Source organism: Aplysia californica, unplaced genomic scaffold (assembly GCF_000002075.1).
Source record: "Aplysia californica isolate F4 #8 unplaced genomic scaffold, AplCal3.0 scaffold00151, whole genome shotgun sequence".
In the NCBI taxonomy this organism is placed as follows: Eukaryota; Metazoa; Mollusca; class Gastropoda; order Aplysiida; family Aplysiidae; genus Aplysia; species Aplysia californica.
The window spans coordinates 994,727-1,021,971 of NW_004797421.1; the positions used below are offsets into that span (position 1 = coordinate 994,727).

The following is a 27,245-nucleotide window of genomic DNA, read 5'->3' on the forward strand; positions in this document are numbered from 1 at the left end:
CTCATGTGGGAGCATTTCTTTATTTCCATTCACTGCATGCACAGAAATTGTAACTCAGTCTCTTGAACAATTTCATCTGGGTGCATGGGTAATTCAAGCAAGATTCTTTGTTTGCGCCTTCCTAAAAAAAACTGATGCCTTTGAGCAGAAATCCCATATATCTGACAAAAGTATTTTGCTCATTCCTTCACACCAGTGGAAACATTGATTCTAAAGGTGCTTTCAAAAAAGACTTGCAGTTGATCCCCACCCACTGAGCTTCCCCCTACATCAATGGATTGATTGACATAACAAGATAATTTGATGAGCTTTTTGTTCATGAAAATATGCTTTATAATAGAAACACTAATACAATGTAATACTGCTTCAAAACGCAAACTTCAAATTATATATACATAATTCCTTCGTAGGAGCCTCTATCAAATATTATGATCTTAAGAAGCTTTGAACAAATTCAACAGTAGATTTCATTACACCCTTCCCCTCCCTTCAAGTGATGGACCGTACATGCATATTTACAGTGTTAATTATCTTTTATCAGTAAAATACAAACAAAAATTGTATTATCAACATCTGATTTGTATTATTATCACAGACAGCAGGAGGAATAAATTTCGTGGATGTACACACTGTGGTATGAGAACAGCAGCAATTTACTCTACAGCTAACTTGAAAAGTTGTAAGATCTGAGAAAACTAGTGAAACAATATTACTTAAATTCAATGTACAGTAGTTCCCTGTGCTGAAGCAGCGGATCATGATAATGATCAGTGCAAAATGACAAGACATCATTCAACTGGCCGGTCATAATGTGACGTTTCAATGCAACTTTCAGTTTTTCATGTAAAACAGATTTTCCTGTTCCAAAACATGCAATCTCAGTGTGAAGGACAGTGCACTGTTAGAGCACAGAGTAAATGTCTGTAATTTAACCCTCCAAGTGTCAGCAGCCAATTAAATTGGCCGTAAGATGGGTTCTGTGCTGTCAGCCGATTTAATCTGTCATAATTTGAGTTGCTGTTTTGGTTTGTTTATCCTATTTTTTTAATATAATTAAACATTTCAACCCCATCACAGATAAGCTCTACTTCCTAATAACATTCTGAAAATGGTTAAGTTTGTGGCCTTTACTTGCTTGTTTTGTCTTTTATCAAGCATTTTCCTGCATGATATCGTGAAATCATAAAATTTCCCCTGATATCACAGATGATTTGTTAGCAACACTTGCAGGTTTAGAGAGAAAAATATATGGTTTCAGAGTACAGATTCATTGGATTTGGTCAAACTTCTAAGGAATCTTTCTGTTCGGATTTTGTTGTTTTTTTCCTTCATTATGATTCTGCTGCACCCTCCGTCTGTCCATCTCCTTCTTCCCTCACTCCAGGGTCTTCTGAATCCTCCACAGCCTCCTCTTTGCTTTCCTCCTTCTCCTCTGCTGGAGGTGGTGGTGGTATCATAACATGCTGAGCTGCTCCAGGCACTGAAAAGAAAAGACATGTATTCTCATTTGATTGAAAGGAGTGAAAATGTGGCTGGCAAAAAGACAGCAGCAGCCTGGAGGATATGGTAGTGTGACAATAAGTTAGAGTTTATGTGCAAAAAAGACAAAAATACCTCTGAACTGATATATATATATACTGTTTTATTTCTTTATTGATGGTTGACTTTACATATTCTTTAGCCTGTTTCAGCAACTCTGCTTTATATTTTGATGCTTGCAAGTTCCAGTGGGTTTTCTTCTTTATACATATTTTTACATTTATAGCTATTCTATGAAGTAGTTCACATCTTTCAACAGCAACATTGTGTTTATAATTCTAAGAAGCTTGCAATTTTTAAGTCACCTGACAATAAAACCCTTTTAGTATAGATTTCAATCCCTGTTGCAACACCATCCTTGAATGACTTACAAACAAACTGACCAAACCAATCATGCACGACTCTATTCTATTGCCTTGCGCGTGAGTTTTTCAATCTTTATAAATTTGTAGGTACTAAACTAATTTATACATACTGAAAAAATATGAATAACTGTGCTTATATGCACTTTTTCACATAGACCACATGGCATCCAAGCAGGCTAAACAGCACCTTAACTATTAATGGTTCTCCAATATATATTCTGCACATATTGACAGATTTCTTCAAAGTCAAAGCCCCTTGCATACAATATGGGCACAATATTTTTAAAAAAATATAACTAACAGTGACCATTGTATCAGGTACCGACCCATAGTATACAAGTCTCCAATATAATGTTAGGCTCTAATGGGCCATTTCAAAATTTCTTAATGTGGGCATGATTTTTTTACCATGTTGTAAAGCAGGGTCAAATGCATCATGATACTAAATGGTGTAAAACTTCAATGAATAGAAATGCTTGAAACAATGACATGAAATTAAGTTGAAGCTATCCTACTGTTGTTACTTGGAACATAAAACAAAGATTTTGCACTACTAACCTTCTGTCACATGCCACTATAACAGGAATTAGCCAAACCTGTTCCTCTGCTCTGTGTTGTGATTCCTTCCGCAGCTTTGGGGCCCCAATGCGTTGGATTAGAATCTCACACTTCACGCACAACTGAACTGAGGCTCTAACTAGCCTTTCTCACAATCTATACTGTCAGCAGGCCTCCTCTGCCTTGATACCACTCTCTCCTCTCCAACTCCCACCAGTAGTAACTCAGATTTTTATCAACTTGCAAACGATACAACTGAACACAGACTCACACTTTACTCACTCTCACACTTTCAGCCAAACAATACAAAAGGCTAGGCCTAACCCCCTGCCACAACCAAAAACAACCAAATACACCACACCTACATTGTATAAAAACCTCTTCTCTTCACTGTTGTGTGGATGTATGCACTCACTTGTGTTGCAGGGAACTGGTTCTCTGTCATTTTTTTTTTACTGGTCTAAATGAGAAGTTATTGGAGATATAAATGAAGCTAGTGCTGTTATTATTCTTAAATTACAGGAAAGACATTATGACTTTGTTAAATCTCTCTTGAATAAACATTTTACCTTGTCTGTGCAAACGTAGAAGGAAACGTTTCAGCAACCAAAGGGTTTAGCAGTTTTTATTCTCTCCTGTATAGACAGGTGTCCTGGCCCACCCCTGCCTGGCACCTTCAAGAACCTAGCTGGGTCCATATAATACTAATAATTAGCATTTGTATAGTGAATAATTGTGCATGTTCCTGCTTGACAGCAAGCTCTATGTTATTGACACTATATTACTACTCCAACAGACACCAGAACACTCAGAAACATTCTCAGATTACCTGGAAGCATACAGTGTAAGCAGCTGATTTAGCGTTCAAACAGTAACAAACTTACAAGCTCATTTTCTGTTTTTAGCTAAGAACCCATTCCCACCTGGGTGAAGTGAGGAAAAGTTGTGTAAAGTGCCTTTCCCAAGTATACAACATTGGCCCCCTGATGGGAATCAACACCCATGACCTTATGGTTGCAAGGTCAAGAGTCTAACCACAAGGCCACCGACGCCACAAGAGATATTTGCATGGAACTGACCTGTATCCGGTATGGGCTTGTTGAACTCGTCTGTCCTGACACTCTTCCACTCCACCAGGCGCGACATACAAGTCTTGTCCCCGACTACCACGTGGTTGGCAAACTTGCCCATCATGCGATGAGCCATGGCAATACCGTACTGCACGCGGTTCACGTTCGTTGAGTCAGGGTCTCCCAAGGCTCTTGAGATGTTGTAGGCTTTGCTGAAGTACTCAGTGGCTTCATCATATGTGCCCTAGCAGATATTAAAAATGCAGTTTGTTTTATTCTCTGATTTTAAGAGACCCATGCTGACACAAAAACAGTCATTTAGTGAAAGGAAAGAGTAAGACAAACACACAGAAATGACAGAAAGAAAGGAAAGAAGTAGGACCTACCAGTGGTGCTCCCCACTTACTCACTCATTGCAGCTCAATTAAACTGACTCATTTGAGAGTTTTAAAGATACACCCCAGCAGAAAGACAGATATTGTCGGTGCTCTGATGGAACCTCAATGACTCAAATTTTGATAAAAATCTTTTTTTTTCTTTTTTCAACAAATAATTCCCAATACCTTGATACACAATGTGCATAAAAAATATTAAATCCAGATTCAAACTACAAGTGCTCGAAAAGGCACTTTAAATTATGCACGAACCTCGCTATCCACCACAACGACATAAGTGATCCCTTGAGCCTTGCAATGCAATATAGCGAGGTCCCATCAGAGATCTGTTCAATTGCCATGGGTCAGTGAACCTAGTTATCTTTGTCCATGGGGTCAATTACTTTATCTGGTTTTTCTGAGAGTTGTTGAATCCAGTTGGCCATTAGGACAATATAAAAACAACCTAGAGTATGTTAAACAAGTGCATTTATAGACAACCCAAAGAAAACGAGGTTAGAATGGAGAAATCAAAAGCCACAAGTTGGTCTGTTCAAATTTCACTAACACCTTAGCAAGGTTCATCGGAGAACGCTTGAGACGGAGAATCTCACCAACCAAAGGATGTTTTGTCGTTAACTCAGATTGTGTAATAAAGTGCTCAGGTAAAACCCATTTTGCAGGATTTTGTCAATGCCCCATCACAATACACAGACAGAATTTGATTGTCTAGAGGTATTAAAAATAACAATGCTAGACAGTTTTTTACCTCTCCAGTAAATTGTATAAAAAACTGAGACAATGAGGTTCAAACAGAGTGCCAATGATGATATATGTGTCACATGAGGATAAGTAATGTATTGTCTTTTCTTGTCTCTTTGTCTTTGTTTCTCAACACACAGAGACAAAGACAAAAACTAACCACAGAGTTGCAGACATTGCCCAGGTTGTGGCAGGCCAAGCAGTATTCTTTCTCCAGACCAGTCTTCTCCGTCAACTCCACAAAGCGTTTCAGAAATTCCACACTTTTCTCTTTGTTACCTTGTCTGAGGGGAAGAAAAAAATTAGTAGAATATTGTCCCTCACTAAACTGCAGGGGCCTTCTTAACAAAGCTGAAATTATTAATCTTTATTGTTCTCTGCTCTCTCTTCGATGGACATATTGGACAGTGGCAATATGATTTAGAAAAAGTGTAGGCCTAAATTGGGAAGTGATCATTTGTACAGGTGACCGTCTTGGACAGGTAGTCATTAGAGCAGGTTCGACAGTACTTTATTTCATGCAAAGTTTATTGATAGCATGGTCATCTTTTTGTATGCAATTTGTAATTAAATGTAAAATGAAGTTTTAAAATGCCAATAGGTAGACTTCATTTTCATCAATCTTAAATAAGATTTCAGACACAAAGTACTTTTTTATATAGCAAATTTTGGAGTTACGGTAGGCAAAACCTTCAACATAAAAACTGAAGTCTGATATTCCACAAAATTCAAACCTTTGAAGTCAACATATAAAAGGGATAGAAAATTCAGAACTATACGAAATATGAGTAACTGTCCTTCTCCATTTAATTTGTAGATAGTAAACTGAAGAGTAGTTTTTGAAAGAGAAGAGGCTCACCTGGCATAAATTTTAGCAATAGCATCACAGGCCCGTCCAATGCCTTCACTATTGCTGTCGCCTTGACAAGACTCATAGAAGTTGAACAAATGCTGTAGGGAAAAAAGGAAAAAGAAGAAAGAAAACATTAATTTACCCTTGTCTGGAAATTTTGATTGCGTTTGCAAGACCACTGCATACACGACAATATTTAAAGATTACATCAATATCTAATATGACACAATATTACTCACAAATACAGATAATATAAAAACATGCCATAGCTACTTGCAAGACCATAGAACCCTGCATACACAAATTCGCAGCTCAGTGAACTGAAGAAAATAGGGTCGACTCTTTCAATGTAGATTGCCACTTAGGTTGCATTTCCAGTTCAGCATTTTCTCAGATCAAAACTTAAGTGGCAATTTTGATTTAGCGTTTTAGCTAATCGCCATTTAAATGGCATCTTGGTGGTACCAATTTTGTCAACCCTAAGATCTACCCCTGGTACTATGCTATATTTACTACTTATTTTAATAATAATAATAATAATAATATTAATAATAATGTAGATCATGTCTATAGCGCCCACTCCCGTGTGAACACAGCTCTAGGCGCTATATATATGCATGTACAAACAATACTCAGCACGCACGCACACACACACACACACACACTCACACACACATTACACGCACAAATGTGCACACACATGCATGCCAAAAACACACGCATGCACACAGACACACACACACACACACACACACACACACACACACACACACACACACACATCTACTTGCTTATCACACACATGCGCTTACACATCGTAACGAAATGAGCACATACAAATTCATAATAAAATAATATACACACTGCCATTCGCAAAAAATATAAATGGATACGTAGTCATTGACATAACATTGCACTGAACAAGAATCTACTAATATAAAAATGATGTCCATAAATGTGTCTTTAAAATTTTTAATTTAGACTCAGATATTGTATGTCTCAAGGGTTGGGGAAGAGAGACATTTTCACCCATACTGTGATTTTCTACTCAATTACAAATAGTTCGAGTGCTCATAAAACAAATCCATAAATATTTGACAGAATTAAAGCTGATTTAAGGTAACACTCTTGGGTGTCTCAAACTGTGCGTAAAATTATGGATCCGTTGTGCATTTGAAAAGTTGATAATGGCCCTATTAAGAGAAGAGAGAGGGGTGGTTCTCCATAATTAGGTCTATAGAAAAAGAGACACATCCTTCTAAGAATTATCTTGTTTTCACAACTAGGAATAGAACATTAGGTGAATTTCCATCTGTGTACTACTCCCCCCCTCCCACTCTTTGTGGTTCCATCTGTCTGTTCATCTCACTCACTGATAAGAAATCTTTACATTGCTTTTTAACACTTCGTAATTTATCTCACTCACTTAATAGAAATATCTTTACATTGCTTTACAACACTCCGTAATTTAGAAACTCTTTCAGAATAATATATCTGGATCGATAACAACAACAACAATCAGAATAAATCTGGACCATGTTCTTGTTTTAGTAGTAGAAAAGTAGTTCTTTTCCGCAGTAATGCCCTTTGAGCTTTATTTTCAATGGAAGAAAGTGCGCTACAAATATTAAAATCATCATTATTAGTATTACATTAAATCTACTAAACTCTCATCATTATCAATACAGTCATAATTATTATCCTCATCATTATTCTGCATCCTAACATGACTTACAGTCAGCGCAGTGTCCAGCTGGTTGTGCTTTTGATAGGCCATGCCCAGCGTGTAGGATGACTCCCCTTCCAGCTTCTTGTCTAGGCCTAGATACACAGAAAAAAAAAAAGCAGTTAAATTTTCAGTCAGTTCAGCATCAAGGCACATTAGTAACACTGATTCAGTTCACTACATCAATTTCGAACATAAAAAGTAGGTCCTATTGAATTGGAATAAGTAGGAACATCACTAGTAGAGAGGAAATATTCTAATTAAAAAACCCAAACTCAGATTTTGAACTTTAAACTTCTGGACTACGGTATAGTTAAAATTTGTAACTTTCAAACACTCAACCAGCATCGCTACTTCGATGACTTTGAGCTTATTTTCATTAATTATTTTCTCATTTCTATGACTATCAACTCACTGCACTTGGCCATTTCTAGAGCTTTGGTGAGGGTCTCCAGGGAAGCTTCTGCATCTTCCTCCTCCCCAGTCCGGCCCAGCTCTGTGCCGATGATCGTGTAGATGTGATAGAGTTTGATGCAGGAGTCTGTGTAGTAGCTCACCCCGGACGACGTGATCCAGTCTTCTTTGTTTTCTGATGCCAACTTGTGATAAGCTTCAAAATGTTTGGCTGCTTCTCCATACAGCCCTATGGAACAAAATAAGCATAAAATAGGTTAATAGATTTACAGTGCATGTTTATGGTCATTTATTCCTCTCAAGGTTCAAACGACTTTACAGTAATTCACTTTGGCCTCGCCTGACGCTTCCAAAATACCATATTGGTCCCCCCCCCCCAACCCCCGCATTGTCAGCTGCATACTTAAATATTGACATACTCCATTTCTACAGATTGCCAAGTATCCATGTGCAGAGAGGTAAACTACGGAAAGCAGGGTCAAGTTATCAAAACATTGGAGATCTGCAGAAGAGAACCTTACAAGAGTGCCTACTGAAAGGTGAAATAAGTTGGGCGGAAGACCTTTTTCTTAGCATGCCCCTTAGATTTGGTACTCCGTCCCAAAAGAAATGTGTGCATTTCATGAAACACAGAATTTAAGAAAAGTCTCCGGATGCAAGACTGTCCTGTGAAAGTAGTTTTTGCATGTGAGAATGTGTGTGTGAGTCTGTGAGTTACTTGCGTGAGAGTGTGTATGGGCCTTTGAGTCGCGTGTGTTTATATTAACTTCTCAGTGTAAGAAGCCATCATATGTGACTTTTCAAAGTGACGTATGGCAGAGTCTCACACTAAGCCGTCAGTGTGTGTGCGTGTGCGTGTGCGTGTGCGTGTGCGTGTGTGTGTGTGCACGCGCATGCGTGCACAAACGCACTCGCATTTTCGTGTGTATGTGTGGGCAGTTAAATGGTCTAACAATGTACTTTTTCTTTCTTTTGATTTGTCAGTCGTATTGAATGGTAATTCTGCACTGTACAGTACATAGAGCCTTCAAAGAATGAGGTGCTATATAAATTCACATTATTATTATTTCAAAAGTTCTTTTTGTAAGTACACAACATCTCATACTGTGAACTCATTACTCCTTTACCACAAGTCTGACATTTTACCTGTCAACTAGTGTCCTTCACAGGATGCTCTGGATAGTTTCAACAAACCTGCTCTTCCATCTCTTCCAATTTTGTTAATTCTCTCTCTTCGCCGGCTGGATCCATAACAACAACAACTGGATCTATAACAGCAGCTCTCTGGGCCAGAGTTTGTCATCCACATCTGCAACTCCTTGAAATATAATCCCATTCACCCTGAGATCAAGGAAACGAAATACCCGGTACGCAAAAAAATAACCAAAAAACCATTCACAGGCTATGCCTACAAGAGCGAGGCTTCAAGCAAGGTAGTTTAATATATAACTTCTAACCCTCCATGAATCATTCCCACTTCCATAAACTCACCATTATTTTGATGACAGAGGCCGACATTGCAGTGCCCCTCAGCTTGCATTTTCCCACCGTCAGTCTCCACTTTGGAAGCAACATTCAAACATGTGGTGAAAAAATGATCCACAAGCCACTGATCATCTTCACTGGCCTTGAAGAACTGAGCAAGGTCATAGCGAGCTTTGTACTCTTTAGCAAAATCACCTGTACCAACAAAATCAGAAAACGTTAAATTTCAGCATTCATTATACTTTGCATTTGGTAGCCTTTAACATATATATATACAGTAGTCTCAGCCTAAGATCCCACTGCTTATGGTCCCGGTTCGCCTAAGATCTTGCTGTTTTGGAAAAACAGAATTTTTACTATATAAAAGTCACCCCTACGATCCCGCTCTGAAACGCACTGAAGGAGCTACATTTGGCTAAGATCCCGCTTTTCAGGTCGTGATTTAGTTGTTTTTTTCTTTATTTTAAGAAAAAAAAAGAATAAGAAACCTGGGCGTGCTCAGCTGATCAACCAAGTAGCGAAAATATGCAATAATTGTATAGCCCGTCACGTCACGGATCATCCACTCTCATGAATGCAATCACACCTCTGTAGTAAATCCCGATACGCGGTTACCATGATTTTGTCCCAGACAGGATCACACCAAGGCGCGAACTCATCAATGAGTTGCTTTCCCAGGTCACCTGAGCAACTGGTTCCTACCTGACACAGTATTTTTTTTTAAAGCCCTACCCCCTTCCTCCAAACCAAAAAAAAGGAAAAACTGACTTCTGAAAAGAAATTTTAGTGCTGAGGAGTCATGTCAGCTCATTTTAAAGCAAGGGAAGATTATTGTACAGATTTTGGGCCTGACCATGAGTTACTGTGGATTCTACTCCCTACCCATTCGGCAGCTAAGATCTTGCATTTTCCTTGCTCCAGAGCACTGGGATCTTAGGTGGAGACTACAGTATAAGAACAACTCGTCTTGTCAAAAGTAGAATATGGAAAACAATGGAAGTCACAATGAAGGCCAAAAAATTGTCATTTGTCAATAAATCAACTGTCTATGTACTTCAAACATTACTTTATTTCACTAAAAATAACACATTAAGATCTGAAAAAATATTTTTTCAAGATAGGCCACTTCTACTTCTCTCTTATTTTCCTACTTATGAGCTAGAACCTTGGGGCAATTGTTTGCGGGGTGGGGGGGGGTGGGGGGGGGGGTAGTGTGTTACACGATACAGAAATAGAAATAGTGTTTATTACATGATGTACTTTACACATGGTTATTTGGTCCATTATAACCACACAAAAAAACTCAACTGAAATTGGGCAGAGAATAAGTATCAATTCATTGTACTTTTCAACTCCCTGAGATATTAATTCCACTGACATAGAAAGAGCAGCATTCATTTGGCAATGTTAGATGAACATAAAATAAAGGTAATCTACATTTCTAGAACTTCACGAGACATTCAAACACAACATAAGCTGTGTATCAGTGCAATCATTGAGTTCAAAATAACAACATACAAACCGATTACTTTTATTAAAATACCCTTTCCTTAACTCATTCGCTACGCCGAGCCGTGGGGGGCGGCGCGGCTCAAGTGCCGTCAGTACGCTAAGCCGCCCCCGGCGGCTCGAGAACCGACGTTCAATTTTAGCTTGGTTTCTATTCCAATCCACATTTCCATGTTAAAATAAAGGTCATAATATAATGTTGACTTCCGGGTCAAGCGTTTCCACCGAAAATCGGAAGTTTTGATTCAGTTTTGAAACATGATTTTGTAGTTCATTCGACTTTGTTTTATCGCGAAGCCCAAATTATAGCCCAGACACCAGTCTTAGTACTTTTACACAACAAAATGTATCATTATTTTGCTCACTAAAGAAGTGTAGGACTCTTCTTTATAATATTGATACTGTTGGACGCAAATTGCCAATGCACTGTAATTGAGAAATCAATATTTTTGAGCGCTAGATCTAGGCCTAGATCTAAATAGTCAAAATATTTTTTTCTCCCCAAAATCACTACTTTTGGGTGATAGTAATCAAAAAGTACCACTCAAGACATGTATAGGTTTATTCCACATGCAATTCTGAATAATTCCATATAAGTTACGCGTATTTTTTTCTGTTTGTGATCCTTTTTTCTAAATTATTAATTTTTTTTTTTTTTTTCAATATCGGATGTTATGATCCAAATGTACAAATATTATGGAATGTATGTAAATAACTGCACATTTTTCAAATATTTTCCTGTTCTATATACAGTTATGGTTATTTTGAGGCATCATTTGACTAGGTGCAAACATATTTTTTTAGTTTCACCTGAGATTATAAATTTTTTATTTTCCAATTTTATCCGCATCCAATCACAATTGTGTTGCATAATCGCCTCTTACAGGAACCAAAGTTGAAGAATACGCAAAAAAATAATGCAGATGTATTCTACAAACCATACTGAAAATGTTGGTATATAATATGTTGATATTTATTTGAATTTATGGCCCCAAAGACCTGTGAACTGCGCACTAGTCATCATCTCATTTCGCCCTCCCGAAAAGAATTCGTCCACAAGCCGAAAATAATACGTAGCGAATGAGTTAACTTTTACATAAAAGTAGCATTATGTTAGCTTTACCAATTCTATTGGCCGCTTCTGCTTCTGTGAGGTGAACTTTCATCATATCCAGTTTCTCAGTCTGATCTTGTAAAACAGGTTTTGTCCACAAAAATGATTCTGGCCCTGCTGCTTCGCGCTTTTCCATTTGCTGACGGATAAGGTTGACCAGCTCACAGAAAAATAGGTGGAAACCTTCAGTCAACATATCTAAACACAGGTTGTGCTTATAAGAATTTCTGAATCTGAAAAAGAGTAAAAATTGTTGCAAAATTAATCACAAAGAATTACTATAATACACTTTCTCTCCTCAATATGTTCTGCAGTTTCTTATAAACACAACAGTTATGTTGTGTAACAATGTGAAAAAGTCCTGGCAATATGACAGGGATTTCACTGTTCTTGTATCAGAACAGAAGTGAGAAGAGAGTTGAGCATGCTTTACTTTGAATCTGTAGTGAAATATATATAACATGTTCAAAGTTTTTGTCTGCAAAAAATGACTTGGAAGTTCCCTCTTTTGTCATGAAAAGTAGTGCACTACAGTCAGATTATACTACTTTCAAAATTCAAAGTATTATCCAGGACTTCCTTTATCTTTTCAATATCAGTACTTTACTTCCAGAATTTTACATGAACTTTGGTGTTGTTTTTTTAAATACAGTAATGGAACTCAATACACTCAACATAATATCAACAAACTTGATTCACTCACTCACTTTTTTTTTTTTTGGTAAGTGTTTTACGGCACTCACAACTGCATTAGGTCATATGAGCACGCGGGACAAATTAAACATTTTCACTTTTCGATTTTAAACCACCAAGGGATCTTTAACGTGCGAAAACTTGTACACAGGACCTCTGAGATTTTTCGCCCTTGTCCGAGAAGGCTAGATGTAGATCTTTCCTTCCAGAAAATCAAGGATGTGGCTAAAAGACAGCAGTGAGAAAGAGCCAAGGAGTAGCAGCAGAAAGGCTGCAGAAAGAATCAGGATCCCAGAGGTGAGGGGGCAAAGGAGGTGTGGGGGTGAGGGCAGAAAGTGGAGACGAAAGCATACGACAGAACATTGCTAGACAGCAGGAAAGAAGGTGAAAGGAGACAATTTTAGAGAAGAAAATTTTTCAGACACTACCCGGATTTCAACCCGCGTCCTTTGAATGAGAGGCGAACACTTTAACCTCCAGGCCACGAGAGCCCCCTCACTCACTTTACATGCATTATAGTTTACAGGTACAATAAAGTTTATCTGATCATAACTACACTTGGTACCCAACACTGCTGTCAGAACCAAGACAAAAACAACTAAAATAACTTACTTGGCTATGTCTTTCTTCTTGAGGATTGGCATTTGGTTTCGAAGAGCTGTGCTCTTCTCCATAGCCAAACGATCTCGCCTTCCTTTGGCATTTGCTGGACTGATGGGCTCAAGCCTGCCTCCTGGAGGTGGCCTGGGCTTTCCATATGAAGGAACAGCATTTCTGTTCTTGTTGATCGGCGGGAGGGTTGCCGCCATGGCTGACAAAAAAGCAAATTCGAAATAAGAGCTACAGGTAAAGATTCATAGTTAAACATGGCTAGCATTATATAAATAAAGTACAAAATATATTACATTAATATGATGAAGATTTCTATAAAATTCCTTTGAAAACACTGAATAAAGCAATTTATACCAAAGATTTCCAGGGTTCATGACAGCATAAGCTGTCTCAATCATATATATTTATATAACTTTAGGTACCAGTATATGGCACGTCAGTCCAGCAAGTGTGCTGTCAGTGCCATTTGCCCTAGACACCATCTGAACTGAATCCCTTTATGTTAAAATCATTGTCATAACAAAAACCCACTAAAAGTAAGAATTATGCACAGTGGCGGTGGGTAGTGAAGGGCTCACGGGCTTGAGCCCCTACCCCCTCCTCACCCACCACCCCCAACTCTATCCCAAAGTAAATGGAAGTTTCTCCAATGAAATAAGCAGTTGAAACCGTTATGACCGCACGCAATGAACACAAAGTGATCAACTTGGCGGCTTGCTCGCTTATCCAATCACTGTTGTCACCGCTTACAACTATAGTAACCCAGCAGCCAATCAAATGTCTTTAAGGCTCAGCGAAGATGAGCCCTTTTCCCACAGCCCGTCCTTAATGAAACTCTTCTTGTAACAAGGTAGAAGACTGGGAAAAAATAACACTGTACCAAGTGCTCACGCTCTCCTAGCCCTGACAATGGGGTGAAAGTTTACGACACACTTCCCCCCACTGACACAGATACCTATGCGCCGAATCCTTCTCAGTCTGAGAAAGCCTAGCTATGCACCCATTGGTTCTTTGTTGGGTGTGTTCAACTTTCTCGACTACACGGCCTAATCCGGCTCAAAAAAGTATTATGTTTGAAGTGCTGTGTGTGCATGTTTGTGTTTGTGCCGCTGAGATTTAACAATTATAAATCAGGTCGTACTACTTTTAAGGCAACTTTTTCATCACACGAAAACTAATTAGAGGAAATTTGGAGGTGAATGAGCTTCGTCCCCACCATCAACAAAAATTTAACTAAGAACAAAGAGATGGAAAACAAAGGCAACTCTTCTCGTATGAATGGTTCTCAAACTGCCGTGGCTCACCGTGAGTATAGAAAAATCATCACTGTTTAGTTCTCATTGCTTGCTATTTGGTGGTAAAGAACTGGAAGCAACCTAAGCCCCTCACAAATTTTGGTCCACCCACCGCCACTGATTATGCACATACTGACGATCAGTCAGTTGTTTTCTGTTCAGGTCAGATAGTGCCAATCCTACTATATGACCTTCATGGTAACCCGCAAACTACATAAAGTCATTTCTAAAATGGGGGGTTCAAGTTTTCTTTTACCCCAAAATCTACTAAATCACAGCCAATCCATGTGACTGTAAATGAAATTGGATAGTTGAAACAAACAAATATAAAACTAATTCAAGGTAAATTCAAATGAATAAAACCACTTGTTGCAATGTTTGAAGCACTTATCATTGATGTAGTGGTTAGATGCTTCATCGTTGCATGCACCAGAAGCGAGTTCAATTCCCAAGTGAGAAGGTTTCTTTACTGAGTTTCTCCATCTGTCTGCTGGAATGTCATATACCTCAAAGCCAGGCGTTGAGAAATTTATTTCTTTTGTGCTCCGTGGCTGTTTTTATCTACTTGCATTTATTCAAAATTGCACATGAAAAACAGGTATTATTTATTGCATGGAATATTCATTTCTTCTTAGCATGTTTGTTTTATGCTTTTATAGGTTAAATAGGGGTGGAGGTATAAGAACATTTGTGATGGATAAGTCAATTAAAATTGGATGACAACATTGGCTCAAATATGAAATGGCCTTCCGTCTCCATATATATATATACCAAAAGCTAAAATGGCACAGTCTACTTAATGCAGTCCAATATAAATGTATGGAAATCCACATTTCCATACCCAAGAAAGTAGTTAAGAAAATGGGATTTACATAGAAATAAGAGCAAACCTGGATGGGAAAGTTCTTCTTCTCCTCTTTGCATTCCCCTGCAAGATCTTAAGGGTAGTCAACTGCTGGTACTTCAACCTGCAGTGCAACTAAATTTTACCTATGTGACTGTTTTTCAGTAAGGGCTGCCCCATTCTGATTTTATGCTTTTATACTGATTAGAGTATTTTCAGTTTTGGTAGGAATTAATTCTAAATTTTGCACAGATGGCGGTTTAAGCCTACAGTTATCAGTTTTAGGAGGGATCTTTAATTTAACGAGCACACCATGCATACAGGATCTTCAAGATTTTTCGTCCTTATATCAGAGATAAAGGCTAGGTGTTAGATATTACCAACCCTAAGATCAGGGGCATGGTTAAAATACAGCAGTAAAAAGGAGCCAGAAGTAGCGTACAAAGAGTGATGAGTAAAATAGAGAGGAGCCCAAAGGAGGGAGCAGAAAATGTAGATGAAAGCAGGTGACAGAACATGACTAATGAACAGCTAGAAAGGAGGTTACAGGAGAAAATTTTTAGAGAAGAAAATTTTTCGACGTAGTCAGGTTTTGAACCCAGGATCTATTGAATGAGAGACAAACACAGACCTCTAGACCACGAGAGCCCCCACTTGTTACATTTCAATAATTTAAATAATATGCCTCAATCAAGGCAATATTTTAGCTTTTAAATAACAAAGTAACTATTTCTCTGAACGTTCAGGAAAATAAACTTGCACTCTATTTCTCCGAACGGTTTCCATTCTCAAGATTTTTTGGTTATTTGCGAGATTTAGGTGTCATCTTTCATTCTGCCATTCTGCAAGGACTGGGAAGAAACATTTTTTGCATAGAATTCAATTTCTAGAGCTAGAGATTTTTAGATATCTGAATATTCAGGTACAGTCGAACCTGCCCTGACGGCCACCTGTAGAGACGGCCACTTTCCATTTCCCCCCTTGCGTTTTTTCTATATAATTTAACTGTGTAAAACGGGCACCTGTCCAACGTGGCCGCGGCCACCATATAACACACGACCCCTATCACACTGAGCAATAAAACCTGTCTTAGACGGCCACCTGAGTGACTCCATTACGTTTTGTCATAAATTGTGCATAGGCCCCTGGTGTTGTGGGCGAGCCGTCATAATCCAATCACCTGTCGTTATTGTTAGGTAGTCCCTCCAACCGATCATGTTGCGTAGGCCCCTCCCACTGTTGACCAATAGGTAACAAATTTTCAGCTGCTTAGGAGGTAAGCGTGTGATACCGGCATAACCCATAAGCCCCACCCAGAACTCATACACAAATCGTAAGTGAGATGAGAGGTCACTGTTTACCCAGTCAGTAACAAAGTAACAATGGACGTCAATATGAACTTGTGACAGAAGCATCCCTTGTTCTCTGAGCGGTGGCAACCCGTGTGTTTGTTTCACCATAGCACTCGGTCCATTTCGTTTTATTGTCATCCTTGCACAAAAACAGCAACAAAAGAACCCCACCCAGCGAAAACATCAACAACAACAATATCAACAACAACAACAATTCGGCTACTTTCGGTTGGGACCTCAGAAAGGAATGGTTTGTTTTCTTCATTTTGACCAGTCCTGCCTAAGACGGCCACCTGCCTTATACGGCCACTTTTCTCCTTGACAATGGGTGACCGTCTTACACAAGTTCGACTGTACTTCAATTGTAGTTGGGGCAACGTTCCCAGACTATTCTTCATTTGAAAATGCCTTCAAAAGCAGCGGCGAGAAAACAAAACTGCTCGACTTTGGCAGTAACCTATTTTGCATTTAGTCACCCCTAAAACAAAAACTGTATCACAAAAAATCCCTCTACGCGCATATACCCCCCCCCCCGCTCAACCCCCCCCCCCCCCCCCCCCCCCCCCCCCCCCCCCCCCCCCTCCCCCTCCCCCCCCCCCACCCCCCCCCCCACCAAAGCCCCACGCGGGCGGGGGGGGGGGAGCCACTCCATTATTAAAATCTCGAGAACGGAAACCGTTCAGAGAAATAGATCTAGAGTTCAAGTTTATTTTCCCGAACATTCAGAGAAATGGAACCTAGAGCCGGCCTTGAACTTTAAATAAATCATTAATTGTAGGCCTACTTGACACTTCTCTACATTGCATAGCTGTGTGCTGTTTGCCTTTACATGCAACTAGATCTAGCTAGATCACTGACACAAACAGTCTTATCTCATAGCCGAAACGAGGAAGAATGACTTAGATCTAGTTTGCAGTTTGTAGTTGATATAAACATTATTCATTATCATCTAACAAGGCACAATCACAAGGCCAACATCTTGTTTTTTTTCTCTCGTGTTTTGATCCGGTACTCAATAGAGAACAATGCAGTAAGATATAGGGGCTTAAATTCACTGTAAACCATAAAAAGTCTTGAACTACACATCAAACCATATAAATACTTCACAGAAGTACCTGATAATAAGTGTGGCTTGGTTTCAATTCATTGAACGAAGCTGCTGATCAACTTCAATGGCGGACGTCAGCTTCAGTCGTTGTTATGACAGCGACGACTCGGAGTGAATAAAATATACCACTGATATCCTTAAACTTTATCAAACAATAAGGTAGGTATGTTTTTGCCGCTGCTTTTTGTTGTTTTTGCTGGAAACACTCACCCTTACACGTAAATATACCTCAATACAATAACGTTTGCTTTATGTTGACTGTTGACAGAGTCGGTGCGGAACCATGCTGTAGGGAAACATGGCTGCCCCCTGAGTGCCAGCCAACAACAAAGGCCAAATCTGATAGCCTAGGTCTACAATTTTCGTGGAAAGTTTAAAGGGTCCACGACTGCTTCTTGGCAATCTTGGACCTAAGGTTTTCTTTTTCAGTTCAGAGTTCAAAGTGTATTCTCAATAAATAGTCAGGTAAGGATGGGAACCAGAAATGTATAGATTCTAGATCTATCACTGTGAAAGTTCTTCCACTGAAAGAATGGGGAATCGAGAACTGAAGTCGTGACTGAAGTTAACTGAGATTAACTCGTAATTTTATAGTTCGTAGAAAAAGACAAGTCATTAGTTTAGTAAATCACAGATCTAGATTCAAGATCTAATTCTATATCTCTAGATTTTATAATTTATATCTAGATCTGTACGTAGTGTCAAAGTACTTGCAGTGGCGGTGGGTAGATAAGATTCTAGATCAAAATAGGAAGAGGAAGAGGCACATGCGATTAAAAGTAGAAATGATGCAAACTATTTTTAGGTAAGGCGCCCATCTTGTTTGACGTCAGACCAGGATACCCCTCCGATCACGTGACTACATCTAAGTATAGACAACCGCATGGCACCAAAGATGGAAGTGTCTATGTATATTATGCTTATTAATCTACACAAATTTCTCGGAATTTTTGATAGCTGATTTGATAGCGCGTCTGCGTTTGATGTCGAGCAATGACTTTTGGAGCGGTTCGATTCAGGTCCCGGACAGTTTTTTTTTTCTCTTTTCCTCCTCCCGACTGACCAACAGTTCCATAAATTATAGGCCTAATTTTAAAAATGTATTAGTGATTAAAAATGCAGGAGGGGGGGGGGGGGGGGGGGTAGATCTAAGTTTAGATATCTAGATCTAGATCTAGATATTATCTAGTCCTCCTGCGTCTTTACGGCAATTTTCGTGCGGTCTTCCATCATGTCCAGGTAGGCCTAATAAATCTAGATCTAGAATCTAGATTTAGATCTAATCTAGAATCTAGATCTAGATCTAGATCTAGATCTAGATTCTAGATCTAGATCTAGATCTAGATCTAGAAAATCCGAAATGTTACCGAAAACACGTCGTTCCATGTTTGGGTATCCCAGGAAGTGATGACATCACATTACTAAAATAAGCAGCCAATCAGAAAGATGCGTCATTTCTAAGTTTAACGGCATGTGGAAGAGGCTAGCCGTACTTAACCCTTTCGCACTTAGCAGGCTTGGCCAGCTGTGGCCCCCCATCCTTAAGACAAGGGCAATAACTCCACGAAAATTGAAGGGGTACCTTACTAAAAAAATTGTATAAAATCACAAACACAACCCAAAAATGATGAAAATGTATATTTTCTGAAAGGAAAATGAATGAGCTAAATTACTAGTTAGATCTATATCTAGATCTAGATTAGAATCTAGATCTAGAATCTAGATATAGTACAAAATTATAAGTGGAATAGAAGAGTTTGAAATGATATGAGAGGTATTTCTGAGGGGAAAGTGGCTATTCTCACCCGCCCGGAAGTTCTCGCAAGATCAACTCCTCCCCTCTTCTCTCTCTCTCTGTCTCTTTCTGAATACTGTCTATCGGTGTGGACGATCAAATTGACCAAAACAAAGTTAAAAAATGATGTTAAAACACAAAAGTAAATTAATTTGGTTGTCTACAAAGATGCTACGGCTATTTAACTTTTCGAATCGAGCCGAAAAAGGTAAAATTGAAGATTAGCAGACCACCTGGCACCTGCATATTATGAGCTGTGTAAAAAAAAAAAAACGATTCGTTCAAATACACAAGCCTGTGTCATCTCGATTGTTTACCAAGAAAAAGTTGTGTTGCTGTGTAGAGCTGAGCATACGGCAACTTTTGATTCCATAGACCAGCGCACAATTCATTACGTAGATCTACGTCAAGATTAGCTTATTATTGTAATAATGATCAGTTGCCAGGGGGAAAAAGACTGACGCGTATGCGACGTTCAACACCCGGACCGATAGTGCCCCCCCACCCCCCTCCCTGACATGCACAGCCACATGTGTGCAGGCCGCCCATCTGACCCCGACACACGCTAACGAGCCATCTTTAATTGCTTCTGGAGCTTTTGCCAAAAGGTGGGGGTGTTTGCTTAAGGACTTTTTAAATCAACCACTACTCATGGTAAAATATGTTTTCTTCTGAAAACTTTATGTATATGGCAAGGAAATAAGTTGGTCAAGCTGCATGAGCAAGTAGATTGATGTGTGCATCTTATATCTCTACATAGAAAGATAATAGTACTAAAAATAGGGCATTTTTTACTCATCCTGAGTGCACACATAATTGTATGTTAAATACAGAATATTGTTAATCTTAAACTATCAAACAGAAGTGCATTCAAACATTGAAAATAGTTTGTATACACCATCATAACAGCGTGTGTCCATTAAAAGGGTTTTATTTTTTTATATTAATGATGTTATTGCTGAGTAAAATTTATAAGTTCGTTCATAACTCGTGTCATAATTACATCATCAGACTTTCCAAGGTCTAGAAAACCCAAATCGTTTAACATATCATCCCGGGGAATGACCGGTATTAAACATTGGTTTGACATTGATCCATCAGAAGGGTAATTTTCCGCTCCATCGCATGGTTTTGCTTAAATATGACTTTGATTGAGATAATCCAGGTTTGTCATAATGATGTTATGAACAAACACTTTATGATATTTCTGCAAAATATCATGTGAGGGACTTCCCACTGTTTCACAACATCCTTTTACATGGTGGAATGAACATGGAAGAGTATCGTGCTGATGACTCAAAAGAGACGCGAAGAAGAGGCAAAAATATGCTTGTCATAATGGATTGTCATCATGTTATGAACGTGACGGTGTGTCATAATGGTTATGAACGAAACCTTATTCCATGTAATTCATAGTTGTTTTGGGATGTATTTTTAATTTTAACCCAACTTGAGGATGTATTAGACCTTGCTTACATTCTGATATTTTGATTTTTATCATAAGTGTATGGGTCTGGATTTTAATTAGTATTTTACTTTTGTAGTAATGGTTATGAACGAACTACATATTGTACTCTGAGGGCTTTCCAGAGTTGATAAACATTAAAAACATGTACACAGATACATATTATGAGGAAACTTTCATTTAATATAAAATTTTAAAGTAAATGACAGGTCAAAATATTAATTTTTAGGTCAAAACTGAAGTTTGTCATAATAGTTATGAACGAACAATTAAAGGTATTCTAAGGGTTTTTCAGTGATTAAACTTTGAATTCTTCCCACATATAACCTTATTTTGAGGAGAGTCTCATAAATTAAAACAATTTTATGTGAATGACAGAACAATAAGTTAATTTTTTGGGCCCAAAGTAAAATTTGTCATAATAGTTATGAACGAAACAGTGTGTCATAACGGTTATGAACGAAACATTATTCCATGTAATTTACAGTTGTTTTGGGATGTATTTTTAATTTTAACCCAACTAAAGGACAGAATAGACCTTGCATACATTCTGATATTTTGATTTTTATCATAAGTGTATGGGTGTGGATTTTAATTAGTATTATACTTTTGTAGTAATGGTTATGAACGAACTATTTATAGTCCATTTTATATATTTTGAGGGCTTTTCAGTGTTAACAAACTTTAAAAACATGTACAGAGATACATATTATGAGGAGAGTTTCATTTAATAAAAGTTTTAAAAAATGAATGACAGCTCAGAATGAGTAAATTTTTAGGTCAAAATTGAAGTTTGTCATAATTGTTATGAACGAACCATTTTAAAGGTATTCTAAGGGTTTTTCAGGAAATAAACTTTGAATTCTCCCTACATAGAGGAATCTATCATATTTTAAGGAAAGCCTCATAAATGAAAACCGTTTTATGTGAAAGACAGAACAGTATAAGTAAATTTTAGGGGCCAAAAGTAAAATTTGTCATAATAGTTATGAACGAAACAGTGTGTCATAATGGTTATGAACGAACTTTAAATTTATGCATAATATGACCTAAGACCAGTTTGCGTTTAAAAATAGCTGTTCAATGGTCTTCCATTTATCACTTGACTATAATTAGACCAGAGTGTTATTTTAGACAATTCTAGTCGATGAAACTTGATATAATCGATAGTATTTTGGTCACTTATTGTTCGTTCATAACTATTATGACACAAAAAAGTAATTTTATCAAAAATTAATAAAGATTTTTATAAATTGTCAATTCTATGTATTTTTGGAAGTTATTTGCTATGTCTCAAAATATAACATCAGCCTAGCTGAAAAAAGGAACTTTGAGTATTCATAAATTTGTGTCATCATTGTTATGAACGAACTTTTTGCTATTTCCGTCATTCAAGTCAGAATTACACCAAGACCATTGCATATACAGCTTTGGCAGTTACTGAGTCTGAAAGAGCAATCATTAGGCTATATAATATGGGTGATTAAAGAATTATTACATAAAGTTGATTTTGGACCTCATTTGTCACACCCTGGTATCCCACCTTTTGGCAAATGCTCTCTGATGACCTCTTGACAAATAAACATTTATTAAAAGCGCTATAACTTTTCAGGCCGGCCTCAAATTCATCATAAGATAAAAACTCGGCTCCTGCACAAAACGCCTTTTTGCCCGAAGTAATCCCGGTCTCTACCCAGCCTGAGGCGAGTCACGAGTGAGGCAGGACAGGAAGCCGGAGTCACGAGTCACCGGAAGTCGGAAGTGATGTCATGCTGGACAAGAATCAGAGTCCGAATAACGTTTTTTCATATTCGGACTCGAGTCCGAATAGTCACTTCGATTTCTGAGATGCGTGTCTTGGATTCCGAGTTTAGGTCTAGATCTAGATCTCGTATACATTTCTTTCTTTGGGTGTTTTTATTTTGTTTCTGCTGTACTCATATTGGGCAGCTTTGCGCCCATGCATCCTAGAGACATGATGGCGTGTTTACAACTAAAATCTCCTCCGACTTTTGTTCCCGCTCAAAAAGTCAAAAAGTGACTCTTTGTGCTAGCGAAACAAGAAAAACACCATAGTAAACCGGAACTCTTCCTCTATAAAGATAGCTAAGTGAAACTTCTGATGATAGTAAAAGTAGAAGCCTCCCGCGGCAACGAAACAAACACCCCCATGGCGGGCGCATTCGGGCGCTATAGGGATGAGTGGGGGTCACCGGCGCGGGCGCATACGGGCGCTGTAAGTGCGAAACGGTTAATGACGGCTAGACTGGTTGGCTAGCCGTACTTATTTTTAATATGGTGGCTGGACTGACCATAAAAAAAAAATAGGCCTACTTAATTGTAAATATAAATTTTTAGTTTGCAGTACCTAAAGTATTTGTATTTGAGACTAAACCAGGTGCCTTAATGACAATGCATGTATTTTAAACCTCCTGTTTTCTAATGTTAATGGGGCCTAAGATATAAGTACGGCTAGACTGGCAGTCTAGTCGTACTTAAGTACAGCTAGACTTCTTGGCTAGCTGTACTTAAGTAGGGGTAGACAGCCGGGCTAGCCGTACTTAAGGACGGCTAGACTGTCAGGCTAGCCGTACTTATATTGATGGCTGAATGGTAAATGAAATTTTTAGTTTGCAATGCCGATGCCTAAAGTATTTGTGTTTCAGACAAAACCAAAAGGTGCCTTACTGACTTTCATGTATTTGAACCTGAATAATTACTAAATCTAGATCTAATGAGACCTGTGTACTTCACAGGTTTGAGTTGATAGGGCCAAACCTAGATCTAAGTACGGCTAGCCACTTCGATCAAAATATGGTTGGGAAGTCTTCCCTCCTAAAAATATGATTTGGAGTTGGATAGTGAAAGGGGTGATCTTGTAGCCGTTCGTTAAAGTCCATGATCCATTTGTTTACATCCAGAGAAGAAATCCAGAAGTCTTGATGACCAAATACTTTTTGAAATAGAGGCTACACAAAGAGCAGGGATGCAATCTTATGTGCAAAACATCAAATGTGAGGCAGCGTGGTGGAATCAGGCTCTCGTCAAAATAATCAAAGTGAAGAAACGCGCATTTTCCGGCAGGTTTGTGAATTTTTATCAAGTATAGATCTATGATTTTTGGCCCAACACTTTCAAGCCCATTAAAGAACTCATCTGTGTGGATTTTTCTGAAAAACGTTAATTAAGGGCACAACAAATGTAAATTTTAATTTACCATGGACTCTTAAACTAAGGAAATAACTAATCTTTGGCGGCCATTTTCTCCGGAATTTTACCTCTGAAAACAGGTGACTCCCACCTTCATTCGCAAATATCTCGATTTGTATTCAAGATAAATGGACATTTTTAAAATCCAAATAAAGACAAGTGAACAACTTTAAGATGATACCAATAACTCTACATGCCCAAAAATTGACGAGAGCCTGATTCCACCACGCTGCCTCACAAATTAGGATAAAACCCCCCCACCTCCATATTTTTATTAGGTCAGGGGGGCTTCTGAAACCCCAGTACTACTCTTGACTTTAACAAACAAAACTACAAAATCACCTGAAAGAGTGTGGTGTGTACATTTTAACGGAGTGGCTATGGGTACGGCTCTCCCGTATGCATAGCATTGAGGCTATGTGTACGGCCCTAGGCTTTGTAGGCGGCACATAAACTATCAAACTGGACACTACAAGTGGACAAACTTAACCTGGAAGCACGCAGGCCCTATATAAAGGGCGTGAGCCGGGCTACCTGGGAAGTGCGCAGGCCCTATATATATAGGGCTGACCTACTTTGACCGGGAAGTGTGCAGGCCCAATATAAAGAGCATAGACACTGACCTTTTTCAATGGAAAATTTCAGTATTCCTCATATATATATATATATATGGAAAATGATGTTGATCTAGATATCTAGTAATGAAGTGACTATTCGGACTCACTCGAGTCCCAGGAAAAAATTATATTTGGACTCGTGTCTGATCAAGGCGAATATTAATAATAATTGGCAGGTCTCTGGGGGCCGCAAGAGGGCCCCTGAAGCCGAAGAAAATTTGCCATTGAGGAGCTGAAATTTGGTCCCTATCTGGGCTTCAATAAAAAAAAAAAATTTTTTAATGGTTCGACTCACAGTCCTAGGAAAGCCACTATTGAACTAAATTGGTAAAAGGAAAAGTAGGCCTATTCTGTTACTATACTTTGTTGGTAAAAGCTCCTCTTGGGGACAATACCAGAATGTGCATGATTCATCACCACATAAAAAATAAAGCAACAAATTATAATTTTATGGGGGAAAAATTGTAGATCATTAGGAAGGAGGAGAAGAAGAGGAGGGACACCCCCCCCCCCCCCCCCCCAATAAAAAAAGCTTCCGTTAGCGGGGTTTGTTCCCACACTCATGAAATAATTGCGTGACTTCAGACGCAAACACGCTGCCCATGCAGCTATCAGAACTGCCGACAGCCAGAGGTAGATTAAACTACATATTTATCTCACTGTTTCAGGAACGGGAACACAGCATAGATCAAGATTTAGAGATCTAGTTTTCCTGGGCCTCTTTGAACATTAGCAGACCACCACTAGATCTAGATCTACTCCAGTAGAAAGGGAGGTGCCTGCTAAAGTCACAAAAATAATAGATAGATCTAGGATCTAGATCTAGATAGAAAGCTTGGCAAAAGATCTAGCTAGATCTAGTTTGCAACAGTTTTTAGTGCCAGGTGGTCTGCTAATCTTCATTTTTACCTTTTTCTACGACGAAGAAAGTGGAAAACATGTGGGGTGGGGGGGGGGGGGGGCGTATCCATGAGGCGGCGGGCATCGGATCGGCCTAGATTGAGTGGGGGAAACTAAAAAATGGCGGAAAATTGGAAGCACTGAACGTTAGATCTATAGAACGAAGACACTTCCTTTTTTTCCAGACCCGAGTCCGAATAGACAAAAAATCTATTCGGACTCGAGTCGGAATATATAAAAATATTATATTCAGACTCAAGTCCGAATAGAAATTTTGTTATTCGGACTCAAGTCCGAATATGAAAAATTATATTTTGACTCGAGTCCGAATAGAGATGGCCATCTAGTAAATTACAGGTCAAAGTCATAAATAGTGACCAATGACTTTGCAAGTTATCTTGACTTCGTAGAGCGTCTTTTTGCCAAGATATCGATCGATTAAGTAACGCGGTCCAGCCTAAGATCATTCATAGCTAGATAGTTCACTCCTTTCTTTGAGTCAATTAAAAGAGTGTCCATAAAATCCGGTGGCGTCTGCTTTGAAAAAGAGCGGACTTTGGAAACAGAGTTACCCTACTTGTGTGAAAAGCAATAAAAGTGAAACTAACAAACTGTGCGAGGCCTATTCCTATTCTTCATCTGGAGAAACGAAAGAGAGCTTCAAAACAAAGACTGCAGTTGCAGAGCCTATTTCCGCAGACACTTTTTTGGCTGAGTGAACAATCTTGTTATTTTCGTTCTTTGGTCCTGCTGAGCAATTATCAAGGCTGTGAGCATGCCTAAATTAGATCTAAATCTATACTTTAGAGGGCCGTGTGTAGGGAGAGCCGTACGCATAGCCACAGGCTATGTTTAACCTGTAGGTTAGATTATTATTGCCCCTCTTTCACTTTCAGTCTCTTCTTCACAGTCTACTCTCTTTCATCTTTCTCTGTCTCCTCAATTTGGAATTAAGTAGTTATTTGACTTAACTTTTCCCCTTTAAAAATGCAAAGGCCTATAGTCCTATAATCGAACCTGCCGTGACGGCCACCTGTATAATATGGCCACCTGTGCAAACCGTACAAACAGCAACTTTCCATTTTCCCCCCTTGCGTCTTTTCTTATAATTTCACAGGCACCTGTCCAACGCGGCCAACAACATCCTTAATCAACCAAAATTACCTGTCTGAGGTAGCCACCCAAATATTTAATCGCCCAACACTTTATCAAATTATAAATATTTTATGTTTTGGCCCCTGACACTGACACTGTGGACGAGCTGTCATAATCTATTCACCTGTCATTATTTGTTACTCCCTCCAATGTCCAATCATGTCCCACTCACTGTTGTTTACCCAAGCTGACCTGTACAATACAGTTTCAGCTGTTCTTCCTCATTTGATTCACTCTGTAGAATTTAACATTATTACAGCCGTCATGAGACTTTGCTCTCTGCGGAAACGAAAATGTGTCTCACATTCAAATAAATCCAGCTGTTAATGACGGCATCAATGTAAAAATATAACTCATGTCCTGTTTTAAAAAACAACCCCCTTTCCCTTAAAAAAAAAACAATAACTAAAGCCAGAGAGACAACCCCCCC

At 38.7% G+C, this 27,245-nt stretch overlaps 2 protein-coding genes across 2 annotated transcripts in view; one reads left to right on the forward strand and one right to left on the reverse strand.

Moving 5' to 3' along the window:
- Positions 1 to 17,789, reverse strand: LOC101852470 (tetratricopeptide repeat protein 29). The gene is made up of 10 exons (XM_005097292.3): positions 17,681 to 17,789; positions 13,075 to 13,273; positions 11,779 to 12,002; positions 9,153 to 9,341; positions 7,663 to 7,890; positions 7,257 to 7,342; positions 5,528 to 5,619; positions 4,829 to 4,952; positions 3,542 to 3,776; positions 1 to 1,480 (listed from the first exon to the last, which is right to left on the reverse strand). Exons 2-10 carry the CDS (start codon positions 13,269 to 13,271, stop codon positions 1,332 to 1,334), a joined length of 1,524 nt encoding a protein of 507 aa, XP_005097349.1. The 5' UTR covers positions 13,272 to 13,273; positions 17,681 to 17,789; the 3' UTR covers positions 1 to 1,331.
- A 156-nt stretch (positions 17,790 to 17,945) lies between these two features.
- The window catches only part of LOC101852688 (STAGA complex 65 subunit gamma), a 29,285-nt gene continuing 19,985 nt past the window's right edge, over positions 17,946 to 27,245 (forward strand). Inside the window, exon 1 of the mRNA XM_005097293.3 lies at positions 17,946 to 18,138. The gene's annotated coding sequence lies outside the window, so the exon portion shown is untranslated. The remainder of the gene's footprint in view (positions 18,139 to 27,245) is intronic.

Bases quoted from the DNA above. Each gene is read 5' to 3' on its own strand.
- LOC101852470 (XM_005097292.3), bottom strand. From the start codon at position 13,271: ATGGCGGCAACCCTCCCGCCGATCAACAAGAACAGAAATGCTGTTCCT. The intron at 7,343-7,662 runs GTGAGTTGATAG...CTGTGTATCTAG, and splicing joins TCTAGAAATGGCCAAGTGCA to GCCTAGACAAGAAGCTGGAA. The intron at 3,777-4,828 runs GTTAGTTTTTGT...AATATCTGCTAG, and splicing joins GCAATGTCTGCAACTCTGTG to GGCACATATGATGAAGCCAC.